General features: G+C 41.0%; 2 protein-coding genes across 4 annotated transcripts in view; one reads left to right on the forward strand and one right to left on the reverse strand.

Moving 5' to 3' along the window:
• m6pr (mannose-6-phosphate receptor (cation dependent)) overlaps positions 1-5,258 on the reverse strand; it is a 5,554-nt gene extending 296 nt beyond the window's left edge. The window contains exons 1-7 of one of the 2 annotated variants that reach the window (XM_072678773.1): positions 4,926-5,258; positions 4,442-4,603; positions 4,186-4,346; positions 3,916-4,025; positions 3,354-3,484; positions 2,330-2,456; positions 1-2,226 (exon numbers count right to left, since the gene is read on the reverse strand). The exon at positions 1-2,226 is cut by the window's left edge and continues 296 nt beyond it. In XM_072678773.1, coding sequence (XP_072534874.1) covers positions 2,104-2,226; positions 2,330-2,456; positions 3,354-3,484; positions 3,916-4,025; positions 4,186-4,346; positions 4,442-4,587 — 798 coding nt within the window. In that variant the 5' untranslated portion in view covers positions 4,588-4,603; positions 4,926-5,258 and the 3' untranslated portion in view covers positions 1-2,103. Of the gene's footprint in view, positions 2,227-2,329; positions 2,457-3,353; positions 3,485-3,915; positions 4,026-4,185; positions 4,347-4,441; positions 4,604-4,878 lie in introns of both variants that reach the window. The other variant, XM_072678774.1, reaches the window with a different exon arrangement.
• A 249-nt stretch (positions 5,259-5,507) lies between these two features.
• On the forward strand, positions 5,508-24,348 carry arhgef5 (Rho guanine nucleotide exchange factor (GEF) 5). 2 transcript variants are annotated; one of them, XM_072679581.1, is made up of 16 exons: positions 5,508-5,758; positions 8,144-8,713; positions 9,578-13,081; positions 13,866-13,914; positions 14,035-14,087; positions 15,265-15,623; positions 15,709-15,869; positions 16,567-16,719; positions 16,858-16,987; positions 18,232-18,306; positions 18,430-18,519; positions 19,673-19,815; positions 19,925-20,068; positions 21,166-21,236; positions 21,326-21,430; positions 23,185-24,348. In XM_072679581.1, exons 3-16 carry the CDS (start codon positions 9,598-9,600, stop codon positions 23,325-23,327), a joined length of 5,160 nt encoding a protein of 1,719 aa, XP_072535682.1. In that variant the 5' UTR covers positions 5,508-5,758; positions 8,144-8,713; positions 9,578-9,597; the 3' UTR covers positions 23,328-24,348. The 2 variants fall into 2 exon arrangements, with proteins under 2 accessions (XP_072535682.1, XP_072535683.1); XM_072679582.1 differs by lacking the exons at positions 5,508-5,758; positions 8,144-8,713 and having other exon boundaries at positions 9,214-13,081.
• Positions 24,349-24,666: the final 318 nt, after the last annotated feature.

The raw sequence follows: 24,666 nt of genomic DNA on the forward strand, positions 1-24,666 counted from the left end.
ACACAAGCTCAGATCTGTCTTAACTGACTTGAGTACCAACGTAATGTCCCAAGATCATTTATCGCGTTGCACCTCCAGATTTTGCTATGCTGCATGGCTAAGATCTGAACAGAGTGAGGTCAAAAGCTAGGCTCAAGTAGTTTCGTGCTGAAACAACCACTTCAATTCTAGAAGGGCTTGATAATCAACTAGTCGGATTAGGTGTGCTGGGAAAACAAATAATTTGTAGGGCTGGGGGTCTTCCAAGAGCAGGGTTGGGAACCACTGATCTAGGAAATACATACACCGATCAGCCATAGCATTAACACCACTGACAGGTGAAGTGAAAAACACTGAAAAAACATTTTTATCTACAGTGGCATTTGAGGTCTTGTGCAGTCCACACCTCCAATGGTCAGATCCGTTGTGGCCGTACAAGTGGGACCTACATAATATTAGGTTGATGATCAGGTGATGCAAATGTTATGGATGATTGGTGCAGTCTTGACCATTCGGTACACTCTTAAACAAGATGTTTTTAATGACGACAATGGTTCTATGCCATTCCATGACAACTCCAAGAACCCTGAAGAAGCTTGAATGTTTAAATATGGTAAAAGGATCCTCTTTCTTGATGGAAAACCTTTAGTACATTAGGGTTTCACTATGATTACAAATCAAAGAACCTTTTTTCCTCAGTAACATAAAATACATCTTTGTTAAAGTGTCCATAATCAGTTTACTGGACATATAATCAGAAGAGCTCTTAAATTTAGAACATTTAGAGGTTCACTGTTAACCAAGAACACTTTACTCCAGAAGTATACGCCACCTACTGTATGTTCTGGACATTACAAATAAAAGTACATTGGTGAATTTTTGGTCACACTCCCTTTCAAAAATTATCAGAGTTTCAAAAATCTCCCACAAGGAGATGCGTTTTAAGTGCAAATGAAGATGAATTGTCAAACAACTTTGGAAGTGCATTTTCCATTAGTTCATATCCTTTGTCTAAGCAACAACAACAAAAAAATAATTTATGTTCAGCCCTATGCAGCTACATTCACAGTGCAGAACCTATTTGCAGTGCATTGAGCAGGTGCCAAAAATTCCTTTAAATACTCACATTAACTGAATTCTAAATCTAAACTGATATTCACTCACCAACTGCAAAAAGCATACAGGCCAGTTTACCAGAACCGCCCTGGGGAACCGCATCAAACTGTGCTATTTAGCGCAAGACTAGCTGTAATGCATTTATGAAAAGAAACAAAAAAGGTCAATTACACATTACATTTTCATTACTGTTTATCATATACAGTATCCAATGTTAAATATTCATTTAGGGTTTATAGCCAAAGTACCCATCATTTCTTCAGCAAACTAAATTTAATTCTCTCTTGCTCTCCATAATGAGTCATTCTTGCAAAAACAGATATTGAACACAATCATAGGTACAGGTTACTGATACTACAAAACAATATACTTTACTAAATAATAAAGGTGTAACAGGTTGAATGCACACCAAACCCCTGTGCTTCTGCTAAGCATTTGCATTCTTATTGTCACCCTAACAGAACGCTGAAGTAACCTTTACCTAAAACCGTCTTTGTATCATCTACTTTTCCCTTGGCAGAACACAGAGGAAAACTAAATTTGCTGAGGTACTCTCTAGAGAGACAATGTGGAAATCCTAGAGGGGCTATAGTAGGAACCAGTGAGCTCATTATAAATATCAAGTGCATTACTTAAATGAAACCACACTGTACAAATGTATCATTTGTAGGTAGCTTTGCAGCTAAACTGAATGAAGAATACAACAAATGAAGCCCTGCCTAGATGATAATCTAAGCACAGGTCTTCTGTAGGTCTGGTATGATTAGAGATTATTCTAAAGTGTGTCCCAAACAAGTTGTACATTCACACTGAATGTATAGGATCTATCAGAAAACAACTTTTTAAGATGTCAAATTTAGTTTGAAATGTAGAGGTCTATATGATAGGTTTAAAGAGCAGCGTAGGGAATGCATAAAGATAAGTGCTTTTGGTTTATCCGACACATACATAACACCTCCTGGCCACACACCCTAGGCTAAGGCTACCTGACTAGATCAAATTGTCATGTCACATTGGAAGCAAATGGTCATCCCTTTCCTCTGGCTCTTCTAATGGTTCAGTAGATGCACCCCTATAAGCAGGCGATTCCTCTCTGCTGCCCCGGGAACGACATACAAAGTCACATCCATCCTGTGAAAATAAAAAGAATACTCTTCATACTCAATGCATTTTAGCCATGAGACAGAAAGACAGACACTAAGAGAAGGAGTGAAAGAGCGCGCAAGAGGCTTACCGCTGATAAGTTGCCTATCTCAGACCAAAAGGCGTAGTTTGGAAACTGCTCAACTCCTTTTGCTCCAACCACCAGTCGTTGATACAGAAATCCACCAATGAGGTACACGGTCAAGCAGGAGAAGCCACTATAAACAAGGAAGAATGTATATGCATACAGAAATCATTATGAACTAACAAACTGGGCGGTATAACCGTATACTGTGGTATTTTAAAATGTTGATGGGATCTCAAAATGAGGACTGTATTCCAAAATTAGTCTCAAAATTAGAGTCTCATGTGTCAAATTTTTGTTCTGTGTCAATCTAGTACACGGCCAAATAAGCTCATTCCCCCATGCTCACTTAAAAGAGCGAAACAGTGCAGGTGCTGTGGGAGTGACTAATGAGGTCATTTAAGCCATTTATTTAAGATCACAGGCTACGAGTTTAAACAGCAGAATAGTTCTCATTTCGCATTTCTGTTATTCCCAACACCAGTCCCCGACTTTGCTTTCTCAGACACACACTTTTAATCCGTAGCTCAGCAGTTAATCAGAAGCATCTGCACTGAGTTGTCGGTTACTCCATGGATCTGAAGCTGAGCTAGAGTGGGCTACAGATCCAACATCATGGGAAAACCTCTCATTTCAGTTCTGTCCTTTCAATAACAGTCACTTAATCTGAGTCTTTTTTGTCTTAACATTTATAAGAGGGCATTCAGTCAGCCAGACCTCAATGTGTTCTGTGGTGAGCAGATTGTTATCTTGCTAACTGAGCTAAAGGCTAACCAGCTTCTGTCCCTTGATTCTGACAGATAATCATCATTATCGGACTTTGTCTGATTATTTTAAAATAACACAAAATGAGAATGTGCAGAAGCCACATAGAACACACAACCACCTGCATTACTTTCACAACTTAATGCTGAACATAACAGTAATATTTTGATTGTATAAAAAGAGTGGATACCGCCCAACCCTACATTACGTAGTCTGTGGTGACATGAGGGTTATTGCTATGGCAATGGACTTTTTAAGTACTCACATAATAAGAAGTATGGAACCAGTGCTGATTTTGGATGGGATAACTGGACAGAGTGCACTGGAGTCCAGTTCAAACAGGTAAAAACAGTCAGAATTCTTTTCCCTTTGCTCGCGGATTACAGATAGCTGTGCCTTAAAGAGATGGAGAAATGCAACGTAGAGTGAGCAAAATGTGCACAGCAAAGAACAGAAGACAATGCCAAACAAACTGCTTACAAAGGAGTAATATAATAATAATACATTTTAGCATGTTTTTTAGCAGATATCTGATGATATCTGGGGTTTACATAAGCACAGCTCCAGGATCAGACTTTTGTAGCCATGTACAATTTTAAAGTAAACAAAGAACAAAATTTCATTTTTGCATAGTTGATGGCAATTAGATTTGAAGCAACTGTGTTTAAAAATCATATTTGCACCATGAAAGTTGGTGCTTGTTTTTTCCCCCTTGTTAGCAACACAGTGCAAAGACAGATCTGAAGCCTGACTTAAATTTAGTTTCACAAGTTTTTTTTTTTCTGACTGTGTTTCTTTAAGTGAGCAACATCCGACCAAGATCTCACCTCAACCGCAGATCTGTTACAAGACATCATTATGAGGGCTCTCCTCTCCTCATTTGAGCAATGTTTATCATATTTCTCCCCACTCTTGTAGATCAGCATTACCCAGTCACCTGTAGAGAAAGCCAGAACAGATGGCCGTGTTCAGTTACTGCAGACATCTGTGGGAAACACAGCATGTTCCTAACTGAACATTCATATTGTAGAGCGGGCCGAGGACGATTTGGCTAGGCTTGCAGAAATTAAACAAATGAAATCCAAACTGATACTCACTTCCTGCAATAGCTTGAGTGTCAGTGTAGCTTCCAATGAGAGTATTTTTTCCAGTCTTGTCCTTCTGTATGAGCCCTGCACCTTTGACCCCGCCTGCATCGTCACAAACTCGGAAGATGTATGTGTAGGTATCCGTTGCATCAGTGTAATTCACAGAAAAGCTGTAAAACGAGGTAAATATTGGGTGCTTAAAGACAAACTGGGCAATTGATGTATTGTTAATTTAACAAAAAAAAAATCAAAAGGAAATATTTACCTTTTATTGGTAAGGGGCTCTAGGAGAGCAAGGGCTTTTTTCTCATGGGTGTTGTCGACGGACAGCTTGCACTTCTCAGTGTTGTTACTTGCTTGTCCCCCACCAGCCAATAAGATCAGAACAATGACTGCTCTCCAAGATAACATGGCCAACAGTAAAACCCTGGACACAAACACTGTAGTTAGAGCTCATTATGCACTTACCCTACTTTCTAACCAGTCACGAGATTGTGCTCATCTTTGACAAACAATACTCTGAAAACAGTAAATCATGGACTGAACAAGCTTAATTAGTAAACTTGCATTGTTTACGATGGAAGGAGCTATCAAACTACTACCCAGCTACAGCAGAGTGGGGTTACAGTTCTGTTTAGAGCCACACAACCTGTCAGAGCTGTAGCTAGCTAATAACGACAAGCACTAGCGAAGTTTGCTCACTCATGAAATGCACAGTAGATGCAGGATCATAACCAGGAAAAGCAAACCTTTCAGAGTCTTCTGAGCAGCGTGTCTGATGGAGTCTAGCAGAAACAACAAGAAGAGCATAAAAACAGGCAGAGAAGTGAGAGAGACTTTCCGGTGAGATAAAGTTAGGAGTGCAGGTCCTGATGTCCTCACTAGCTGGCTCGCTAACTTAGCTGTCAAACCACCCAAACACACGCTCAAATGTCCATAAGTGAAGCTTAAAGGGAAGGATAAACCGAGCATTTACACCCAACATAAGAGGAATCAGTTGGTACGTCCAAGAAAGAAGTGTCTCATGATCCAGCTTTTCAAACCAAAAGACGGAAGCGAAACTAACCGAGTAACGTTAGCGCATGTGACATCCGGGAAACAGCGGAACTCAGAGGGGTCATGGGAGATTGAGTTTTACACAGATTGTAGGCAAGTTCGCTTTAGACTGGATTGTTTTCAAACTCTTCCTCTCTGTAAACCCTGGAGAGCTTCCTACGTTTTTAAAGTGGGTGTTTCTAACAGGACAAAACAGCCCTTAGTTGATGAGTGAAAAGAAACAGACTGTTGGTTAGCTTAGGCCACATGTGTGTCCGGACATGTTAACCTGGCGTTTGTGAAGCATCCCAAATGTCGATTTCGCAACGCAAAATTGTGATCGAAGTTTTTTAGTGTCACGTGTCCATTTTATTGCTTTTCTTTCACGTAGTTGTAGTATCTGATAAATTCCCCATATCGTAGTTCTTTTAAATGGATGGAGGATGTAGCTACACTATATGAACAGACGTATTGGGACCTGCAAAATCATCGGTAGTAAAAAAGAGTCTATCCTGCTTTTGTTGGAGTATCTGCCACTACTGTCCAGGTAAGTCCTTCAGTTCGACTTTGCTGTGAGCATTGCTGTGAGGATCTGAACGCATTCAGCAACACAAGCGTTAGTGAGGTCAAGGTGGTGGACGATCACCACAGCCACCTTTTCCCGCAACTCCCAAATCTTTCTGAAAGCACTGGAAGGAGCAGCGCCATCCTTCAGAGAACACAGTTTCGCTGTGAGAGCTGGGAGACTTATACCCGTATAGCCCACACCTGGCATTAGGCATGGAGTCAATAGCTTCTATGTTCTTATATGTCCTATTCTTTTGGCAGTACTTCTCTACAGGGACTAGACAAGCTGTGTGTGCATTTGCACATCTGTGTCAGCAATGAATGCAACCTAAAGGGCCTGAATGCATTTACTAGAAGGGGTGTCCACAAACATTTGGACATGAAGTGTAGGCATCCACCCTGCAACTATGGTAATGAACATTATTATGTAAACATTTACTAATATACCCAAACTAATAAATAGCCCCTAATAACCTTTATGGCTAAATCAGCTCGTTTTACATTAGTTTGTGTCTCAAATTATTATTATTATTTTTTTTTATATAATTCAACAGCAAATCAGTAATCAGTACTTACATAAAATATTGTAAACTGCTTTAAAATTATTACAATTTCAAAACTATTCCAATAGACACTTTTCAGTTCTCCTGGTATGTTCGACAGGATACAACTGTGTGTGTGTGTGTGTGTGTGTGTGTGAGACACTGATTTGATTATTGTTTTGAAACTCAGTACTTTTTGGTCTTTCCATTTGGTTCCACTGAGACATATCCACCTAATTTCTCCCAGCTGTACAAGTACATTGACTTGATTCATTGCATGGCCCCATAACTCAAACTAAAGGCCCCAAAATATATAATCTAAAAAAAAGATATCTAAAAAGTTTTGTTTTCATCAAAGGTGTAACCTACATGTATGTATGAGTCACAGCAGTTAATCAATTACATGTTGAACATGTAGTACAAATTTCATATCATAGTCCAGCATAGCGGGTCACTAGGCTAAATAGAGATTTTCTATTTGTGAATGACATAAAACAATGAATAATAATTGGTTAGTAATTATGTATTTGTTTAATAAATATTTGTTTTTTATATAGTCCTAAACATGATAAATAACTAATTAAAGTATTTAAAGTAAATAATTGAATTGTCTGCATCCAGTTGTAATCAATCATTCAGGCCTTTTGGTCACAATTGCAAAAAAATGGTCACAATTTTGACTGCTCAGATGTATAGATATCTTCTACGAGCATGATCTACATTTGGCTGTGCAGTCTTCCATTCATAGTATTTGTAGCCCCAAAAGTCTCGAGGTCTTTGCAGCTGACCCGCATGGCAAGGGTTAGGGTATGTAAAATGCTGTAAAATTGTGTGTTTAACTCGTCATTGAGCTTCACTGCGCTTGGAATCTGAATCGTGCCGCTGTAGATAAGCAAATTAGCTCAATTAGAAAACAGATAGGGCCGATACGCGGGGTGCGGCACATGAAGAGCCTGCACGTCTCATGGGTCTCATGGGTCACAGGCATTTCTGATCTGTGTACCGTTAGCACATCTGATCAATATCAAATATAGAATTTTCTGTAAGCGATCTGACAGCTCGACAGAGTGAGGCAACAGACTGAAATGTAGAGGCACTAATCCCACTTAATCACTAAACTGCTAACCGCAGAATTGCTCAGAATAATCACAGGTGTCTTCAGAACAGGCTGAGACAAATTTGACCACAGGTCTACATACTGAGATTTGGCCACTTGATGAGGCATTTGTAAGTGACACTAAACACTGGAGGAGAAAGGGGCACCTGAGAAGTCTTATCTACTTTCAATTTAACACTGGCCAAGTCTAGCGTCCAACGACCTAACAATAAACACCCATTACCACCCACTGAATACATTTAAAAGCTGTTTGGTCACACCTGTCTGTAGCCTGATGTGTCAGTACAGCTTATGTGTACAAATAGATCACATGGAAGCAGGCCTATCTGGTTTCATTCTACAGTTATAGACAGATTTCTTCTCAGTAAATAAGGCTTGTTGACCTGAGGTTAAGGAATTCTGTATTTGACACAGCTCATCTAGCTTCAAAAACTAGGAATGCAATGGAGTGACTTCTTATATATGTAATCCGTGATGTTGTAACCTTTAAGCAAATACACGTGCTTGTATACAGGCCAGTCATGTGAAGCACTACTGTGAGAGAGAACTGCTGTGTCTTACTCCTGCTTTGCCTTCTCCACATCCACTCATTCTCATTCTCCCCTCCCCCTCTCCTTCGCTCTTCTACTCCCTTCTCACCGTTTGTACCTGCCTCGGTGTGCGGACACACCCGATACCTCTGATCTCTCCAATCACGGTGCGGCAGAGAAACTCTCAGAAGGTGCACTTCCTATTTCTGTTTGCGAGGGCAGCCTGTAGCCGGGGGTAGAGGTGAAGCGGCCTGGACTACCAGAACAGCTGTTTTACTCGCTTTGGACTTACTTAAGAGTGGAACAGAAAGCTGAGGTTTTCCTGAGGACATGAGGCTTGAGTTGGGATTTGTGATCTGTTCTTCATTTTGCCAGAGTGGCAGCGAAAGTGAGAAGGAGAAAAAGGGAGGATCTGCGTGACTGTGTTCAGACTTGTTTGGGAATTTGAGAAGAGAGGGAGGAGGGGAAGAAACTTTGTGAGAGCGGAACACAGTGGAGAATCTCTGGCTGTTGTTGTAAACAACTGGACTTTATATGTCTTTGACGAGCGGACTGAGATAAATAGAACATAATTGAATCAGGATTATCAGTGAAGCATTTATCCCACAAATCTTCCAGCACTGATTTACTCAGTGAGCACACGCAGGTATGTGGAGCATTTGCATGTTGTGCAATCCTTGCTAGCTTCTCAGCAAGAGAGGAGGACTGGGGACAGGAGAACACTGTCTCTCCAAGACACTACCCAGGTGAGTCCTCTGCAGAATGCCCTTACCGTTGGATACTATAAACTCACACAGTCAACTGTAAACGGTGAAGTTAATCCAGAGTTAGAAATGTTGAAGGCATATTTAGATTTCATCTCAATTTCATCTTGTTTAGTCAGCCATGGTTAGAAGTATGGCTTATGTTTTCAGCACTGATTTGTACTGTAATTGTTTGGGAGTTTGGAAACAGTTTAATATTTAAATGTTTATAGTGCAACTTAAATTGTACAGTGCTACATTAATTGCTGCACATTGATTGCCAAAAATGATAATTCTGCACAGGAAATTGCAAGAGAATTAATTAATGCTTTCAATGTAACATGTTATACGTTATAAGTATGAGCCATTATAATTTCCTTTTTAATGTAAAAAACAGTAAAATTGAGATACAGTGTTTTTTTTTAGTTTTTTTTTTTTTAAATGCTAATTTTACATTTGCTCTTTTTCTACCTTTAGTTGAGCTAAAGCATTGGGTACACATTCAATAAAAAAAAACGGAATTTAAATAGAAAATGTAGCTTTTTAGTTTATTCCTTATAATATGAGATAAAAAACATGACTTATCCAGTATCCAGTATTTTCCTATGCATGTCTGATTTAATTTGGAACAGTTGGCCTTATTCACCAATTTCGTCCTAAAAACTTTGTTCTTGAGAAAAGTACATCAGATTCCCAATGTAGTTTTAAACCGCAGAATTGTTCACAACTATCCTCGCATAATGATGGATTCCACTGTAACACTGAAAACACTGGTGAATGTCAGATTTGTTGTAAGAACTTGGGATTAAGCTTTACTTATATCAGCCAGCATAGTCTATAAATCATAAACATATTCATCCCTGACAGGTTCTCAAAATTATGTTGCCATGGGAACCAAACGTGCTAATTGGACTGTCGAAGACCCGTCACAGCTGCCATCCAGCCCAGCTATTCCTGACAGGCGCTATCAGTCAAACGAGTGGATAAGCCGGGAAGCCAGACTTCAAGCTGGTACGAAAACCCGGGACAGGGAAGGGGGAGCACGGAGACCTAGAGAGATGGACAGAACATGGGAAAGATCAAGAGGGGGAAGGAGAGAAGTGGAGAGTGAGAGGGAGAAATACCCTGCGGAGAAAGTTAGAGCAGGAGAGATAGAGTGGCAAGAAAAAGACAGGAGGAGAGAGGACGGCAGACATATCAACGGAAGGATTGCTTCAGTGCAGGTGTACACTGAGCACAGAGAACGGGAGAGAGAGAAAGGAGACACTTTTCCCAGGACTAGGAGGCGAAGTAATGAAAGGGAAGGAAGAACTAGACGTCCTGTTGACCAGGATAATGAAAAGCTGATGGAAAGGGGTATGGAAAGGCTGAGGGAATTGGACAAGAGTGAAAGTGAAAGAGAGAGAGAAAGAGAAAGAGCCAAGAGGAAAGACAGAGACATCCAGAGATACAGGGAGAAGGAGAGGGAGAGAGAGAATGAGAGAGCGAGAATAAGGGAAGAAATGAAAAGGGATGGTGGGGGAAGATTAGAGAAAGAGGAGTCAGACAGAAGAAGAGAGAGAGGGTGGGACCTCGGAAGGAGAGAGAGGAGGGGAGAGAGAAACATGGAGGTCAATGACCAACAGATCATGAAGGCGAGAGAGGTAGAGAGAGAGAGAGCCAGAGCAGGACATGGGGACAGAGAAGACTGGCTTTATTACATGCAAAGAAGGAAAATCATGGAAGGGGACAGCGGAAACTTTTCGGATCGAGACGACAGGGATGAAAGGAGCGGGGCAGGGAGGAAAGACAGACACAGACACACAAAGAGTGAGGGAGACAGCGATGGAGGGGGAGAAGAGCGAGAAAGACGAAGAAAAGAGAGCTCGGAGTCTCTCAGATATGACCAAAGTAAGCGTGATGGAGACAAAGGCAGGGAAAGATTGAGAGACATGGAGAGGCACAGGGAGATGGAGCCACGGAGGGCAAGAGACAGGGGACAAGTGAGAGAAGCGGATATGTTGGGATACAGGGAGAGAGAAAGGGGTAAAGAATGGATGATGGAGAGATCTAGAGAGAGAGACCGATACAGAGAGAGAGACTGGGTGAGAGAAGAGAGGGGGCCTGAGAGACGGAGAGATGGAGTAAAAGACGCTCGGGATATAAGAAGAGAGAAAGAACCGAGTGACAGAAAAAGGAGAGACCGTGAGAGAGAGAGAGCAGAGAGAGAGATGGACTTTTATCCAGAGCAGAGGGCGATGGACAGACGGCGGAGTTGGGAGGGTGGAGAGACAGGAAGGAGTAGCCGAACACAGAATGATGAACACAGGAAGCTGCAGGTGGAAGCCCAAAGCAGTGGAGATTGGATGTCAGGAAGTGATGTAGAACATGAACAAAAGAGGACAGAAATAAAAGACTCTGATGACAAAGAGAGAGAGAGCACTGCTGACAGCAACAGGGAGAAAAGGAGAAGTAGGGAATGGCAGGATGTAACAATAGGGCAGAGGGAAGGAGAGGCAAGAGAAGGCTATGAAAAAGAGGAAATGGAGACTGCAAGGGACGCAGAAAGAAAGAAACCTGAGAGCAAATCAAGAGCACCGAGGAAAATGTGGCTGGAGCCTCGATCAGGAATAACAAAAACTGAGTCTTTAGAGGAGAAATTAAGAGGGAGAGAGAAAGACAGGGAGAGATATGCCCAGAGATACAAGGAAAGAAGAATATCAGTAGAGGAAGATGAACTAGAACAAATATCACAAGAGAACATGTACAAGATGAGGGGCGTTGATGGAGAGGACATGGAACAGAGAGAACAAGGGGATACAGGCATGGAACCGCCCTTTGATTCTGAAGGGGGGATAGATGCACTCTTGCAAATGGAGACAGAAAATGTAAGGGACAACACAGAGGGGAGGGACGGAGAGGAGCTGAGAGGGAGTGGTAGGTATGGTGACTCTGGGGGAGAAGAGGGAAGCGAGAGGGAGTGGGAAATAGAAGGGAGGGAGAGAGTGACGTCAGCAGATGATGGTTTTGTGACTGTGTCCAGTGGAGGAGATGAGGACGAGGCAGAGGACAAGTTTGAGGACTGTAAAGAATTCTGGGATGGTGGCGTTAGAGAGGATCCCACTAGGCAGTCACCTACGGGAGTCCACCAGAGTGAGGGAGAGATTGAAACCGAAATGACTGAAGAGAGAAGTGACCGCACTGTCACTGTCTTTTGTGTGGTTGGGCAAACTCTTCCCAGGTCGAGATCCAACCAAAACCCGCACACGGACCCAATGGAGCAGGAGGACGCTAGTCAACACTCAACTCAGGCCCTTGGTCCCGGTGGTGAAGTTGGGCAGGATGTAGCACCGTTCAGAGATACAGAAACTGCGGAAGAGTCCATAAAGGAGAGCTGTGGTGTGACAGAGGCAGAAACAGAGAGCAAAAGCCATGGCCAAACTTTCTCAGAGGAGGAGATTACAAGCAACCATGACACTACAGTGGAAAAAGCAGAATATGATGATGAGATGACCCAGGATGTTACATCATCACAGGACCTAGAGTTTACTGGCAGTGTGAGTGCAGAAAAAGACACTGAACCACACCCACCACAATCATCTGAGACATCTACACTACACACTGGAGATCATGAGTTATCTCACAAGAAAATGACTGAAGGAGAAAACCAAGAAATAGACAAGGCATGCAATATAGTGCCGGAGAAAAAGCGTTTATCTGCTGCCCCCCATGTCAAATGGGCGAAGAATGTGCTAAAGGAGATCCTGGGTTCTTCTGAGGATGGTTCACTTAGCATGCCTGAACCAAACACCCAAACGGTGCGGCCAAGTGATGGAGCTCCCGCTGAGGCCGAACCTCAGGAAGATGGAGAGCCTGCAGACTCCCCACTCTATGGCGTGGTCTATAAACCTCGTAAGCACAGCTCTGAGAGAAAGTGCATAGACACTGATTTGTTGCATGGCAAACCAGAGGATGCAGACAATGCCAGACACCTGGAGATGAAGACGGACACTCATCAAAACAAAATTCTCATACAAATAGAGACGGAGACGGATACAGAAGAAGAGCTGTATCTACTCAGGCATGGACAAGACGGGCTAGAAGGAGAGACAGATGAGGAAGACGATTATAACAGGCTCCTTCCCAGTCCTGACCTACACAGTCTCTCCTCAGATGGAGAGGCAGAGAAGGAGGGAACCAGTAAAAAGGATGAGAAACAGAAGAAGAAAAAAACGGTGTGGGATGTTTTAACCTCTAGCAGTTTCAGAGAGTTGGGGAATGAGGCATGGGCGAGAAGGAAAGGTTTCCGAAAGAACACAATGGAAAAACACAGTGAAGATGAGGAGGGAGGAGGATTTGGAAGAGACCGCAGGACCAGAGTATTTACAGCAGGTGAGACGTGATATATAAGAGTGGAAACTACCCGGTAGTCTTCAGTGCCTTTATTGTCCCCTTTTCACTTTATCTACCTGTTGTACAAGCCAGGGTAATGAGGCATGGAACATAATACTGCAGTGTAAATACAGTATATTCTGAAGAGCTTTAATAGATGTATAGATCAGTCCAGATTCTTAGTTTTAAATCGCACTAATATTAGTCTATGTATATAGTCTATGTATATATTATTATTACACAGTTATTATTATAAGATAAAAGTGTTATTTTTAAGATGATTCTATTGTTAATTAAATTGTTATTTATTGATGATGCCAGTAGCTCAGTATTTGAGTGCCATGGTTCTTTAGCTGTTTGTATAAGTAGATGTTTTCCATGCTATTGCACTAGTAGCTCAGCGTCTGATAAGTCAAGGATGGTGAGTTTTGTTTTGAAAGCAACACAGACAGTGCCTGGAAAGTGACTCACAACTGAGGCTGATTTCAGGGACAACAGGGTTTATTGCATTCAGTCTTGAGCTCAATAGCACAAGACTGTACTCAGGGTTAGTCTGTGTGTACAACTTCAGTACACTTTCAGCCTTTTTCTGAAGCTCATTTTGTACTCTCCTGGAGCCAAATATGTCAAAAGCAGACACAGGGGAAGCATAATGGCCAATGTTAAGCTAAAGTACATAAGATATGCTCTATTTAAAACTTTCAGAGTGATACAGAGCATAACTTTGCTGTATTGTATAATGCGCTAAACTGATCTAACTGATGCATGTTTTTTTTCTTTTTAGAAGAGGATGATTATGACCTGTGTCACAGCTTTAACGAATCTGAGCTTAGGCAAGTGATTCTTCTGCATGACAGATTATTAAATGGTTTTGTCTGAATGGTTAAAAATATTGATTTTACCTTTCGACTGTCAAATCTCAAATTTGTTGCTCTGTCTTTTACCATTTCCAGAAAATTTAAAGCAAGAATCAGCAGGACGAGAATGAGAAACTCAAAATTTTATAGTAAGTTTCTTGTGATAACTTGTGATTTGCTTTTATGTCTCTTTATTTCCACTGTAATACACTCTTAAAGATAAAGGTGCTTTAAGTGTTTTTTTGAGCGATACCATAGAAGAACCATATTTGGTTCCATAAAGAACCATAAAGTTGTTTTTTAACATATGGGTGTAGAGAATCTTTACATTATGTAAAATTTCTTTAGACCTTTTAAAGGTTCTTTACACTCCTACATCTCTATTATAAACATGGTTCTTTTATGGTATCGCTCAAAGGACCATTGGAAGCACCTTTATTATAAAGAGTTAATGTTATACATCTGCCATCATCAGCAAGTAAAAGCAGCTGAGCCGAGCTAATATGAGCTGTGTGTTCAGCCATAAATTATATAGTTATGTCTGTTTGCAGAGGAACATGAAAAGCTAAGAGAGAGTCTTCTTTGGCTGTCTGAAATGTGCATATTAAACACCTCACATTTTTGGCCTGTTTGGAAAACATGGGGCTATCCAGCCAAAGATCATGTGTTAATGTAGCTTAGAACGTAGAATTATGGGGCATATTGCATAACAGTGGGGCACAGGAATATCTGAATGTTGGAACCAGCTGTGTTAAATCTGCTCTCTTCAGGGTGGTAGATCTCCACAACCAGTAGTTTCCATTTAATCCAGGAGTAGAGTGATGTTCACACAATGTTAGGACCACCTGCATTTTTCAAATGGTATAAAAAAGAAAAATGAAGAATTGTTGATATGATATTTTGATGTTTGGTGTTTTTGAGATGGCGGTAGAAATACCTGTATATCATGGAGGGACCTCCACAGCTTTCAGCACTGTGACTTGATACAGATCAAGAGTTTAGTGGTACAGTCTATTGAGAGAAAGGAGAATTCTTAGCATAGGCGATTTAGCATTTTGCTCTGTACTGTTTCTCTGTACTCCTTATGGGTTGAGGGCAGGTTTGTGCATGTACATTTATCTGAACCTGCAGAACAGCTGCTGAGTGACACGCACATTCTAACTAGTGTGTGTGGAACTAGCATGTTTCCAGGCAATATTGTTGCCTGGACATGTTGTACAACTGAACTGGGATGAGCTCTGTTATTGTCCATGTTTACTTGCTTTATTGACCTCATTTAGTCAGCACTTCATATATCAGCTCCTCCCTTTATGTCTTCTCTCTCAGATTCTCAGCTGTATCAGCAATACAGCGAAGTGGTCCAGAACCGGGAGATCCTGCATCAGTCTCATTCTGATGCTTCCTCTATTTTTGGAGAGGTTGGTGCTGTCCATATATCCTCCTCTCCGTGCCCCTCCCCTCCTCCAGCACGCCGACCTCTCCCACCTCTTCCACCTGTGCTCCAACCCGTTTCTCTGTCCCATACCAACTCTATCTTCAGCGGGGCTCTAGCCATCCCGAGACCGGCGTCCCCTCGGCTGTCCAGATCCTTCACCTCCTCGCCTATGCTATGGCAGGAGCTGCCTGGAGTTAAGGACAACCCTGATCTTAAAAACATTAGCGATGATGAGAGACGGCTGCAGGAGGTAGTGCACTGCTTGTTTCTGACAGCAAAGTAAAGAGAGCTGCAGGATAGTGAAGGACAGATGTGATTGGCTTTCTGTGTTGCAGGTGAGATTTGAGGTAGTGACATCAGAGGCGTCGTACTGTAGCAGTCTGGACATCGTCGTGGAGCATTTTGTCAAGTGCAAACACCTGAACACCCTCTTGACTACGCAGGACAAGAACTGGCTTTTTTCCAGACTGAGTGACGTCAGAGCCATCAGTCACAGGTAGGAAATGACCTTGCTGTGGTATTTTGGGGTGGGCATAGATCAGGAGGTGAAAGTATGAAGGCTCTCCATGTTAATCAGAGTACTATTGGTTCAACATTGGCTGTGGGCTATAGGTAGGGTACAGCGGATATTAGTTAGGTACCAACAAATAAACAATGAAAAAGTTGAATCCATTTAGTGAGATTTTATTAATAGTTATTTGGGCTATTTCTGTTTGGTGCACTAGTGGAGGGATGTTTCACACAGTGGACATTTTATAAAAGAAAAATCTGTTGACCAGATGTTTTGATGCAAGTTTTGTATATGACCAGCGACAACAACTGTATACCATGGAGAAACATCCACAGCACTGTGGGGGATAGTTAAGTAGTAGTGTTTATTGAGAGAAAGGAGAGTTCTTTTGCTTTGCACCGTTTCTTGATACTGTTTATGGGCTGAGGACAGGTTTGTGCATGTTAATTGATCCGAACCTGCAGAACAGCTGTTGTGAGACGCTGGCATTTCACTTTTATTATCTAATAACTATCTATAAAAATTCAAACGTGCATTGTTACGTTACGTGCACGAGTTCTTCAGCTCATAATTGTACACAGTTGTTTGTGTCTTTTTATAGAATTATAAATTCTTTTGCCTTAAAAAACAGGTGTAAACTTACGTGATTATCTGATTTAACCTCTAATTTTGTGTCCTCTAGCTTTTACACACAACTAGAGGAAAGAGTAGAAAGCGACATTATGCACTTTACTGTCTGCGACATCATCTACAAACACTGTCCCCGATTTCGAGCAGTTTATGTACCCTACCTCACCAACCAGTCCTACCAAGATCAGACCTACCAAAGATTAATGTAAGTGTCTACATCTACAACTCGAACAATAAGGATTTCTTGCATGTAGTGTTGATCCTTTATCTCCCTGTCCTATTTTTGGACACTGTGACTTCCTTTTCCCAACCATTTACTCTTTCACTTCACACCTTTTTAAAGGAATGAAAATGCTAGATTTCGCCAAATGGTGGAAAAGCTGGAGCACAGCCCTAAGTGCCAGAGGCTTCCTTTGCGCTCTTTCCTCATTCTCCCATTCCAGAGAATCACTCGCCTTAAACTGCTTGTACAGGTACTGTTTATCTTCAGATTATTAATTGCTAGTAAAAGCACTTTCTCTTTTAGTTGTTCTCACAGTTCACAGTTCGTTGGAAATGTGAAAACATAAGGATCATTTTATCCAAAATTCCTAATATGTAACTTGTCTAGACTCTGTGGAGAAATATTGCTCTGGAGCAGATGGACATGAATCTTTTGGCACTAATGTCAGACGTGGGCCTGAGGGTTTTAAAGCCCCCCAGCATTGAGCTTTGGACCAGTAGAACTGTGTATCCAATACGTTTAGGATGAGATGGGGGGGGTGATGATCATTCAACATCCTGACCTCACTATTTTAATATCTGCTTAAACACTGAAGCTAATTTTTAAAAGTTATATGCTACAGAAGACAGTGACACCCCCCCCCCCTCCATCTTACTGGAGTGTTCCACATACCCCATGATCAGTTTTTTTGCTTTTTAAGAGCTTTTCATAGAGTTTTATTGCCCATAAGGTGTAGCCAGTTATTCCTGTCTGACAGCTTTCTCCCATGTATTCTTGTTATTAGCATGCATGAGAAAGAATAGCCTAGCCTAGCTGTTATAAACCGTGATGAAGGTTCAGTGAACATTGCTGAGTTAGGCTGTTGTTTGTTGTAAGTTTCCATCCCAGCTGTGAGAGAAGACATGCCTGCCCTGTTCTGATGAAAGCTGACCTCTATGTGTATTGTCATGCTCATCTTTGGACACAAAACACACTTTAGACGTATGGCTGTATCACATGCACAATTAACATGCACAATTAACGAGCATACTGTATGACCATGTGTTTTTTTGACATGCGTGTTCTGCTGTCAATGGTAAAACACTGTATAGCGTTAAAATTAATACAAATAAATAAATACATAAATACAGAACAGAGTAAGAACAGCACAGGTTTGATTGCTGACTTCTGTGTGATCTCCAGATGCTGTATGGGTTTGTTCAGTTTCACCAGCAGCTCACCTGATTTACTTCAATGACTGATTATGTAAACTTGGTATTTGATAGTGGCTGTAAATACTGGACGTCCTCAAGGAGAGCTTTAGAAATGATTAAGCTAACACACACTTACACACACAATCACAAATGTATTAGTGTTTATTCTAATGTGTAGTGCTTTCTTTAAACTAATGACTTGCTTACTCTTACTTGCTTACTTGTCCATGGTTCTGTGTGTGTACTGTCTAAATGGACTATTAATCCTTTTTCTCCCTTTCTCCACATCGGTGTCGTACAGAACATCGTAAAGAGAACAGCTCCTAAAACAAAGGACGAGGCACAAGCAATCAAGGCTATGAAATTACTGGAAAAGGTAAGTAAGACATGTGTACACGTTCTAATACACACACACACATTCACATTTGATCTCTTTGTCCATCTGTCTTTCACATATGTGCAAGTTTCTGTGGATCATCTTACTGTTCTTGCTGTGCAGATGATCCAGGACAGTAATGAGAGTATATCACAGATGAAGAGCATTGAATCACTTGTGTCTCTCAATGCAAGAGTGGACTTTGAATGCAAGGTGAGTGGCATTCAGCTCCCATGGTCAGTGGGAACATAACTGCAAGTCAGTACTGAAACCAAAATGAGCAATTCGTTGCTGTTACACAAAAACCTTGCATCTCCATTTTTCCTGTTTTCCGTTTTTTGACATTATGTGAACGTGGCAGTTGTTATTTATATTGTGTCTGAATTTCATGATGAACAGACCAATAGAAATGCTCCAAAATGACCAAGTCGGAATAATGACTTGGGGTCGCAAGTTTGAATCCAGAGCCAAGCCGCAGAAGTCAGAGAAAGCGCAGTTGGCCGTGCTCTCTATGGGTGGGTAGATGGTGCTCTCTCCCCACATCACTCCTAAGCGATGTTGGCTGGTACAGGTGTCTGTTAACTGATGTGGTGTAGCTGGGGACCTGGCAATTTCTTTAGACTGTGTCGGCTGCCCGACAGTGCTGCAGCAGTTTGAAAAGAGGCAGTGACTGGCTTCACTCTGAGGAGGCAGGATTAAATTAGGAAATAAATCCTAAAAAAAATAAATATGAATGATGAAATATAGAAATATATATCACCACTATCTTGCACACATCTTGTATCTCCATTTTTTACTTTTTATTTTATGTAGCTTTGAATTTGGCAGTTGTCTATGATCAATTTGTGTCACAATGTCATGATGAAAGGACCAATAGGAACGCTCCAAAAAGACTTGGAGTAAAATCTTTACAATCTTTATATTTACAGTTTAGAAGATTTTCCTTCTTCTGTAAAGTTGCTGAAGTTTTTGCATGACATTAACGGTATGCAGATTTTGAGCATGAGCGTGTGTATAAAGCTAAAGTTTGTAGGTTTTAGGTCTCTCAAAACGATCTTTCAACCGCAATAAGCTGATGAGTGTTGGGTGAGGGCATGATATAGAAGGGCAGGACCGCAGTAAAGAAGAGTCAGCTAATTAAATGGAATTAACACTAACCTGCTACCATCCACTCATGCACAGGATGGAATGAAAAAAATAATTCCTACAATGTGTACATTGTATCTTCATGGTATGACCCATCATCCTGAACATTATTTGCCTCAGGAAGTCAAATATAACGTCTGTGTGTCTGTGTGTCTGTGTCTGTGTGTCTGTGTGTCTGTGTCTGTGTCTGTGTCTGTGTGTGTGTGTGTGTACCTGTCAGACTCTGCCATTGATCAGTCAGTTGCGCAGACTGGTGAAAGAAGGCCCAGTCACAGAGCTGAGGGATTTCTCTCTGAAGGATACAGAACGGAGTGCCTATTTGCATCTCTTCAACGACTACTTGCTTCTCTCACTACCAAGAGAGTGAGTTCACCCATCTTTATTTGCTCTCTATACATGACATTGTCTCCAAGCTCTGTAGCCTGCCTGCTGTTCATAATACAGTGCAGTCTCCTGATTCTTGTGTTTTTAGAGGTGGCAGGTTTACAGTAATCGACCACGCTCCAGTGTCAGACCTGCGAGCTGAAAACTGCAAAGTGAAGCTTTACTCTCTAAAGAAGAACCTCTTCCGCTTGTTCATGGCCCAAAAATCCCTGCTGCTACGCGCAGAAACACAGTGAGTACGGAGGAAGCTCAAATATAATTTTATATTTGATTGTACAGTAGGGAGTGTGTGAACCAGTGTTCTTTGAGCAAAGTGTCCCAACACTACATCGATGAGCCAAAACATTAAGACTGTCACAGATTAGCTGAATAACGTTCATTCTGTTAGCTCATATCAAGGTTTGGAATGTATGTCAGAACAGTCAGCATGTTGGAAGTGGGGAAAAATGGTTAGGCATGAAGACCTGAGTAACTTTAAGAAGAGCCAAATGACGACGGCCTAAGAGCCAGGCCTAAGCATCGCATGAACTGCAAGGCATGTGGGGGTTTCCCAGTCAGCAGTAGTGACTACTACCAACAGAGGAACAAATCACAAACCAAACCTCATCTGTGCACGAGAGCACTAGAGGCTGTCTCGTCTGGTCTGAACTGACAGAATGGCTACTGTAGCAAAAGCCATAGAAATTTGTATTACACCCTGCAGAGCCACAGACCGGTTTAAGTGCCCATGCTACTAATCCCATTAGAGCATCAGAACGGCATCTTGGAGCAATGGAACAAGGTTGTCTAGTCTGATGAGTCCCGTTTTCTTTGACATGATGTAGATAGCCGAGTATGTGAGCACCATTTAAATAGGGGATGCGCTGGAACAAGAAATGCGATCTGTAGCGACTCCACCTCACAATTTACTGGACTTAAAGGATCTGCTGCATTTGTCTCGGTGCCAGATACCACAGAGTATTCTTGAAGAGTGTGCTGTTTTGGTGGCATGCAGAGTACCAACAGTATTTTAGGCTGGCAAAACATTTTTGGTCATAATGTTTTGGCCTTTGGTGTATTATTTAAGATTAAAAAAAACTATTGCATATAAAGTAAGAAAATGAAAATGTGTGTGTGTGTGTGTGTATATGTATATGTATATGTATATATATATATATATATATATATATATATATATATATATATATACACACACACACACACACTGTGTCAAAATTATATGATTATTGATATGATCACCTTTTATTTGTGGTAAAATCACTGTAATGTGTCACTTATAATATTCTGAATATAATCAAAATGGACTCCACATATTTCTGATTCCTGCAGAGCTGATAAACTGCGCTGGATTTCCGCAGTCTCTCGTCCTCATCCTGAAATAGACTTCAGTGCCGCACAGGGTATGCATCATTTCTAATCTGAAGATGTGTCACTGAAAAACTATGCAGTGGCCTGGTTGTTTAAATATTTTGCATTTACTCCCTCACAGACATTCCACAGATGCAGTGCATCAGAGCGTTTGTTGCCCAGCAGCCTGATGAGCTGAACCTGGAAAAGGCTGATGTCTTGTTGGTTCACCAGCAGAGTAGCGATGGTAAGGACGTGGCTTTAGTATCTTACTAACAGTCTGTTGCCTTGTTTTTGGATTGGAGGGAGACAACTGAAAGGGTGCATTGCAAAATGTGTATTTCAAAATAACAGTTTTTTTATTAACCTTTACAAACATTTTGGGATTTTTTTGGAATTCTGCTGGGAAATTATTACTCATTTGAGTTTTCTTTTTCAGACTATTGTTAAAAGCTCTAGGTTTATGATTTATGAACTTGTTTATGAACCGGAAAACGTGTATACAGAGGAGCCACTTGAGAATGTCGGGTGACGGGTTTGTTTGACACTAGAGGGAAGTCTGAAATGAATGGGTCAATATGGAGCATTTGAGCAAAATCATATTTTCATATGTTTGATCATTTTCATACCGAGAAAACGCACTCATTTCCTCAACACAGAACTGCATAAATGTTTTAGCACTGCAGACATATTTTTTAACTCCAGTTATTAGACTCATTTGTATAGATGACCGCGTGTGAATCGCTTTAAGCAGCCGTCATGAGCAGACAAAGGAGTATACACAATTTTAATACATTTATATTCCTTCATTGTAATAATATACCTGTTTAACATTGCAAAGGCAGTCACATTAAACAGTAACATGGAATTAGCTGGCCAGGATGTTAACTGCAGGCCATAGATGCCACCAAACAAAGCTGTTGTGTTGTAACTGGTCACAGGGGCCCTGTCAGGGATTTTGGGCCCCATAGAAAAAGTATTACACTGGGCCCCACAACTCTTAACAATTCTGCCAGGTATTATATCTTTCAGTCACAGGCCCTTAGAATGGTCCTAACTTTTCCCCCTCATGCTTCCAGTGTCAGCTCGCCAACCAGTCAGTACAGTACGTTTTTTTTCTTTGTATTTGTAGTAAAATACGTCATGCATCATTCTGCTCATTCTGCAAAATGTGGTGGTTAGACACTGTAAACATTGTGTTTTTTGCCGTTTAGTTCAATACACCCCCCATTCATTGAGGACTCCCTTGCAGACAGTAATTTTTTTGATCAAACTGGGACATAGGAAGTGGCCAGGCTCTCCATAAACCAGCTCTGAGATTACAAACGGGATACGATATGTAAGGTGTTGGAGTTCATCCCAAAGATACATTATTTGAGCTGCACCATAGAAGAGCTAATTTAGGTTCCATGAAGAACCTTGTTTGTAAGAGAGATGTGTACAAGTGTGTGAAGAGGTTCTAAACAATTATTAAAAGTAGTAATATTGAGCAGTACGGGATGAGTTATTGAACTCTTAATTTTGAAAAAAACTCATACATAACTCTTAATAAATGTTCTTTTCTCTTTTTAATATGTCCAGTTGAGTGTGAAAGCTGATAATAAGCATTCATTAAATATATTAAATCGTAACTGAACTTGTAATTGATTTGACATTCAACTGTTGACCGCATAAAATGCTGATGTAATGACTAGGCTACTTCCAGGATATGTCACTGAATTATAGTTAGATTTTATGATTTTCCGGACCTTTGCTTGAGGACATTTTCTCTAACAGGACCTTACAGACGTTTAAATAAATTTCTATCGCATCACTGAAAGAACCATTTGAGGCCCCTTTATTTTTAAAAGACACTTGACCACTTGACCATATTGAACACTTGACCATTTTGACCATATTGAACATTTTCCGTTGTATTAAACCGTTTTGCATGTCTGTTACCCTGATTCTACCTTAGGCATGACCGGATTACTAACGATGTGTGTATATTGGTTTGTGTAGGCTGGGTGGAGGGAACCCGTCTATCAGACAGACAGCGTGGATGGGTTCCTGAGTCTCATCTGGAAATTATACACAGTGAAAAAGCTCGACAGCGTAACCTGGTGGACACACTAAAGATTACGGCTGCGACGGCCACAACGTGATGTGTATGTCTGAAGACTGCTCGCTTGGAATTGTACTGTACAAGTCTCTGCTCAAAGAATCCACTGAATCTACAGAACAGCAACCATTAACCATTTCATCATGCATGCGGCTCATAGGTGCCCTTAAATAGTGCATGTTTGTGCTTTTGAACTGTTCTCTTGGGATCATTCTTTAAACTATTCAGAAATCACTGGAATATAAACCCTGTGTATGGACTGTTTTATGAATAAGGACTATTATTCCTACGCTACATGGTAAACAGTTTTTTTTGTTGTTGTTTTTTGTTTTGTTTTTGTTTTTAAAGAGGATTATATGGATTTTATGCATTCCACACACTTATATGCCTCTAGTGACTCTGTGTAAAGGGTGGTGTCTAGCGATGTGCATGTACATAAAGTTTACCACTGAGGTATTTAGGGAGATGATGTTTCTAAAGCAAATACATCATTCCTCTGCTGACATAGATGGCACAAACATGCCATTATAATAAAACAGCTGCTGTATCTGGGACATTTTCTTTTAGTGCAGCTCCCAGTCTACAACTCTGTTCTGAGACTCCTGATTCAGTTTCAAATAATATCCACTAAACTATGGGTAAAATGGTGGTACATTACAGTGCATTACTGTGAGGATTTGATTGCATTCAGCAACAGGAGCATAGTGAGGTACAGCATGCTGGATAATCACTATCCCACCTCATCCCAAACTCCCCAACCCATCCCAGAAGTACTGGATGGAGTGCCATCATTCCACTGAACACGGTTCCACTGCTTCACAGCTCAATGCTTAATACTTCTCTAGAGTCCTATTCAATTGGCAAGATTTTTCTACTGGGACTAGACAAGCTGTGTGTGCACTTTTGCACATATTTTGCATATTGCATGATCATTTATGTATATAAATATATATGTATGTATATTTGCCACCAAATTGGGAGCAGATGCATGTCAGCTTGACTCAGCAAGCTAGCAAAGAAATGTATGTTTAAAAAGTTGATGATTAACAAAGAAAGCTCACCAATATGTGTGAGGAACATGTGTGATAAACAAGGCCTAGTTGTCAAGGACAAATATTTGTAGTGACTTACATATCCATTAATAATATAAAGCACTGTAAGACATTATGCAGGTGTAATGTATCTGCCACAATAGGTTATTAGTAGATTAAATATGCAATCTCAGTGGCAGAATAGCTCAACTTCTCCAGGATCTTACTAATAATGCCAGGACATCTTTTAACAATTTTCTTTTCAGGAGTTTCCATGACTGGGCAAATAGTCTTTACATTTCCTGGTTTATTGCCAGAATGCATGGGAACCCTGTACAGTGTGCCAAATGA

Source organism: Salminus brasiliensis, chromosome 5 (assembly GCF_030463535.1).
Source record: "Salminus brasiliensis chromosome 5, fSalBra1.hap2, whole genome shotgun sequence".
Classification (NCBI taxonomy): domain Eukaryota; kingdom Metazoa; phylum Chordata; class Actinopteri; order Characiformes; family Bryconidae; genus Salminus; species Salminus brasiliensis.

Excerpts from the sequence above, each read along its gene's own strand:
- arhgef5 (XM_072679581.1), top strand. The coding sequence starts at position 9,598 with ATGGGAACCAAACGTGCTAATTGGACTGTCGAAGACCCGTCACAGCTG. Across the intron at positions 16,988-18,231 it reads GCCTTAAACTGCTTGTACAG|AACATCGTAAAGAGAACAGC; the intron begins GTACTGTTTATC and ends GGTGTCGTACAG. Across the intron at positions 18,307-18,429 it reads CTATGAAATTACTGGAAAAG|ATGATCCAGGACAGTAATGA; the intron begins GTAAGTAAGACA and ends CTTGCTGTGCAG.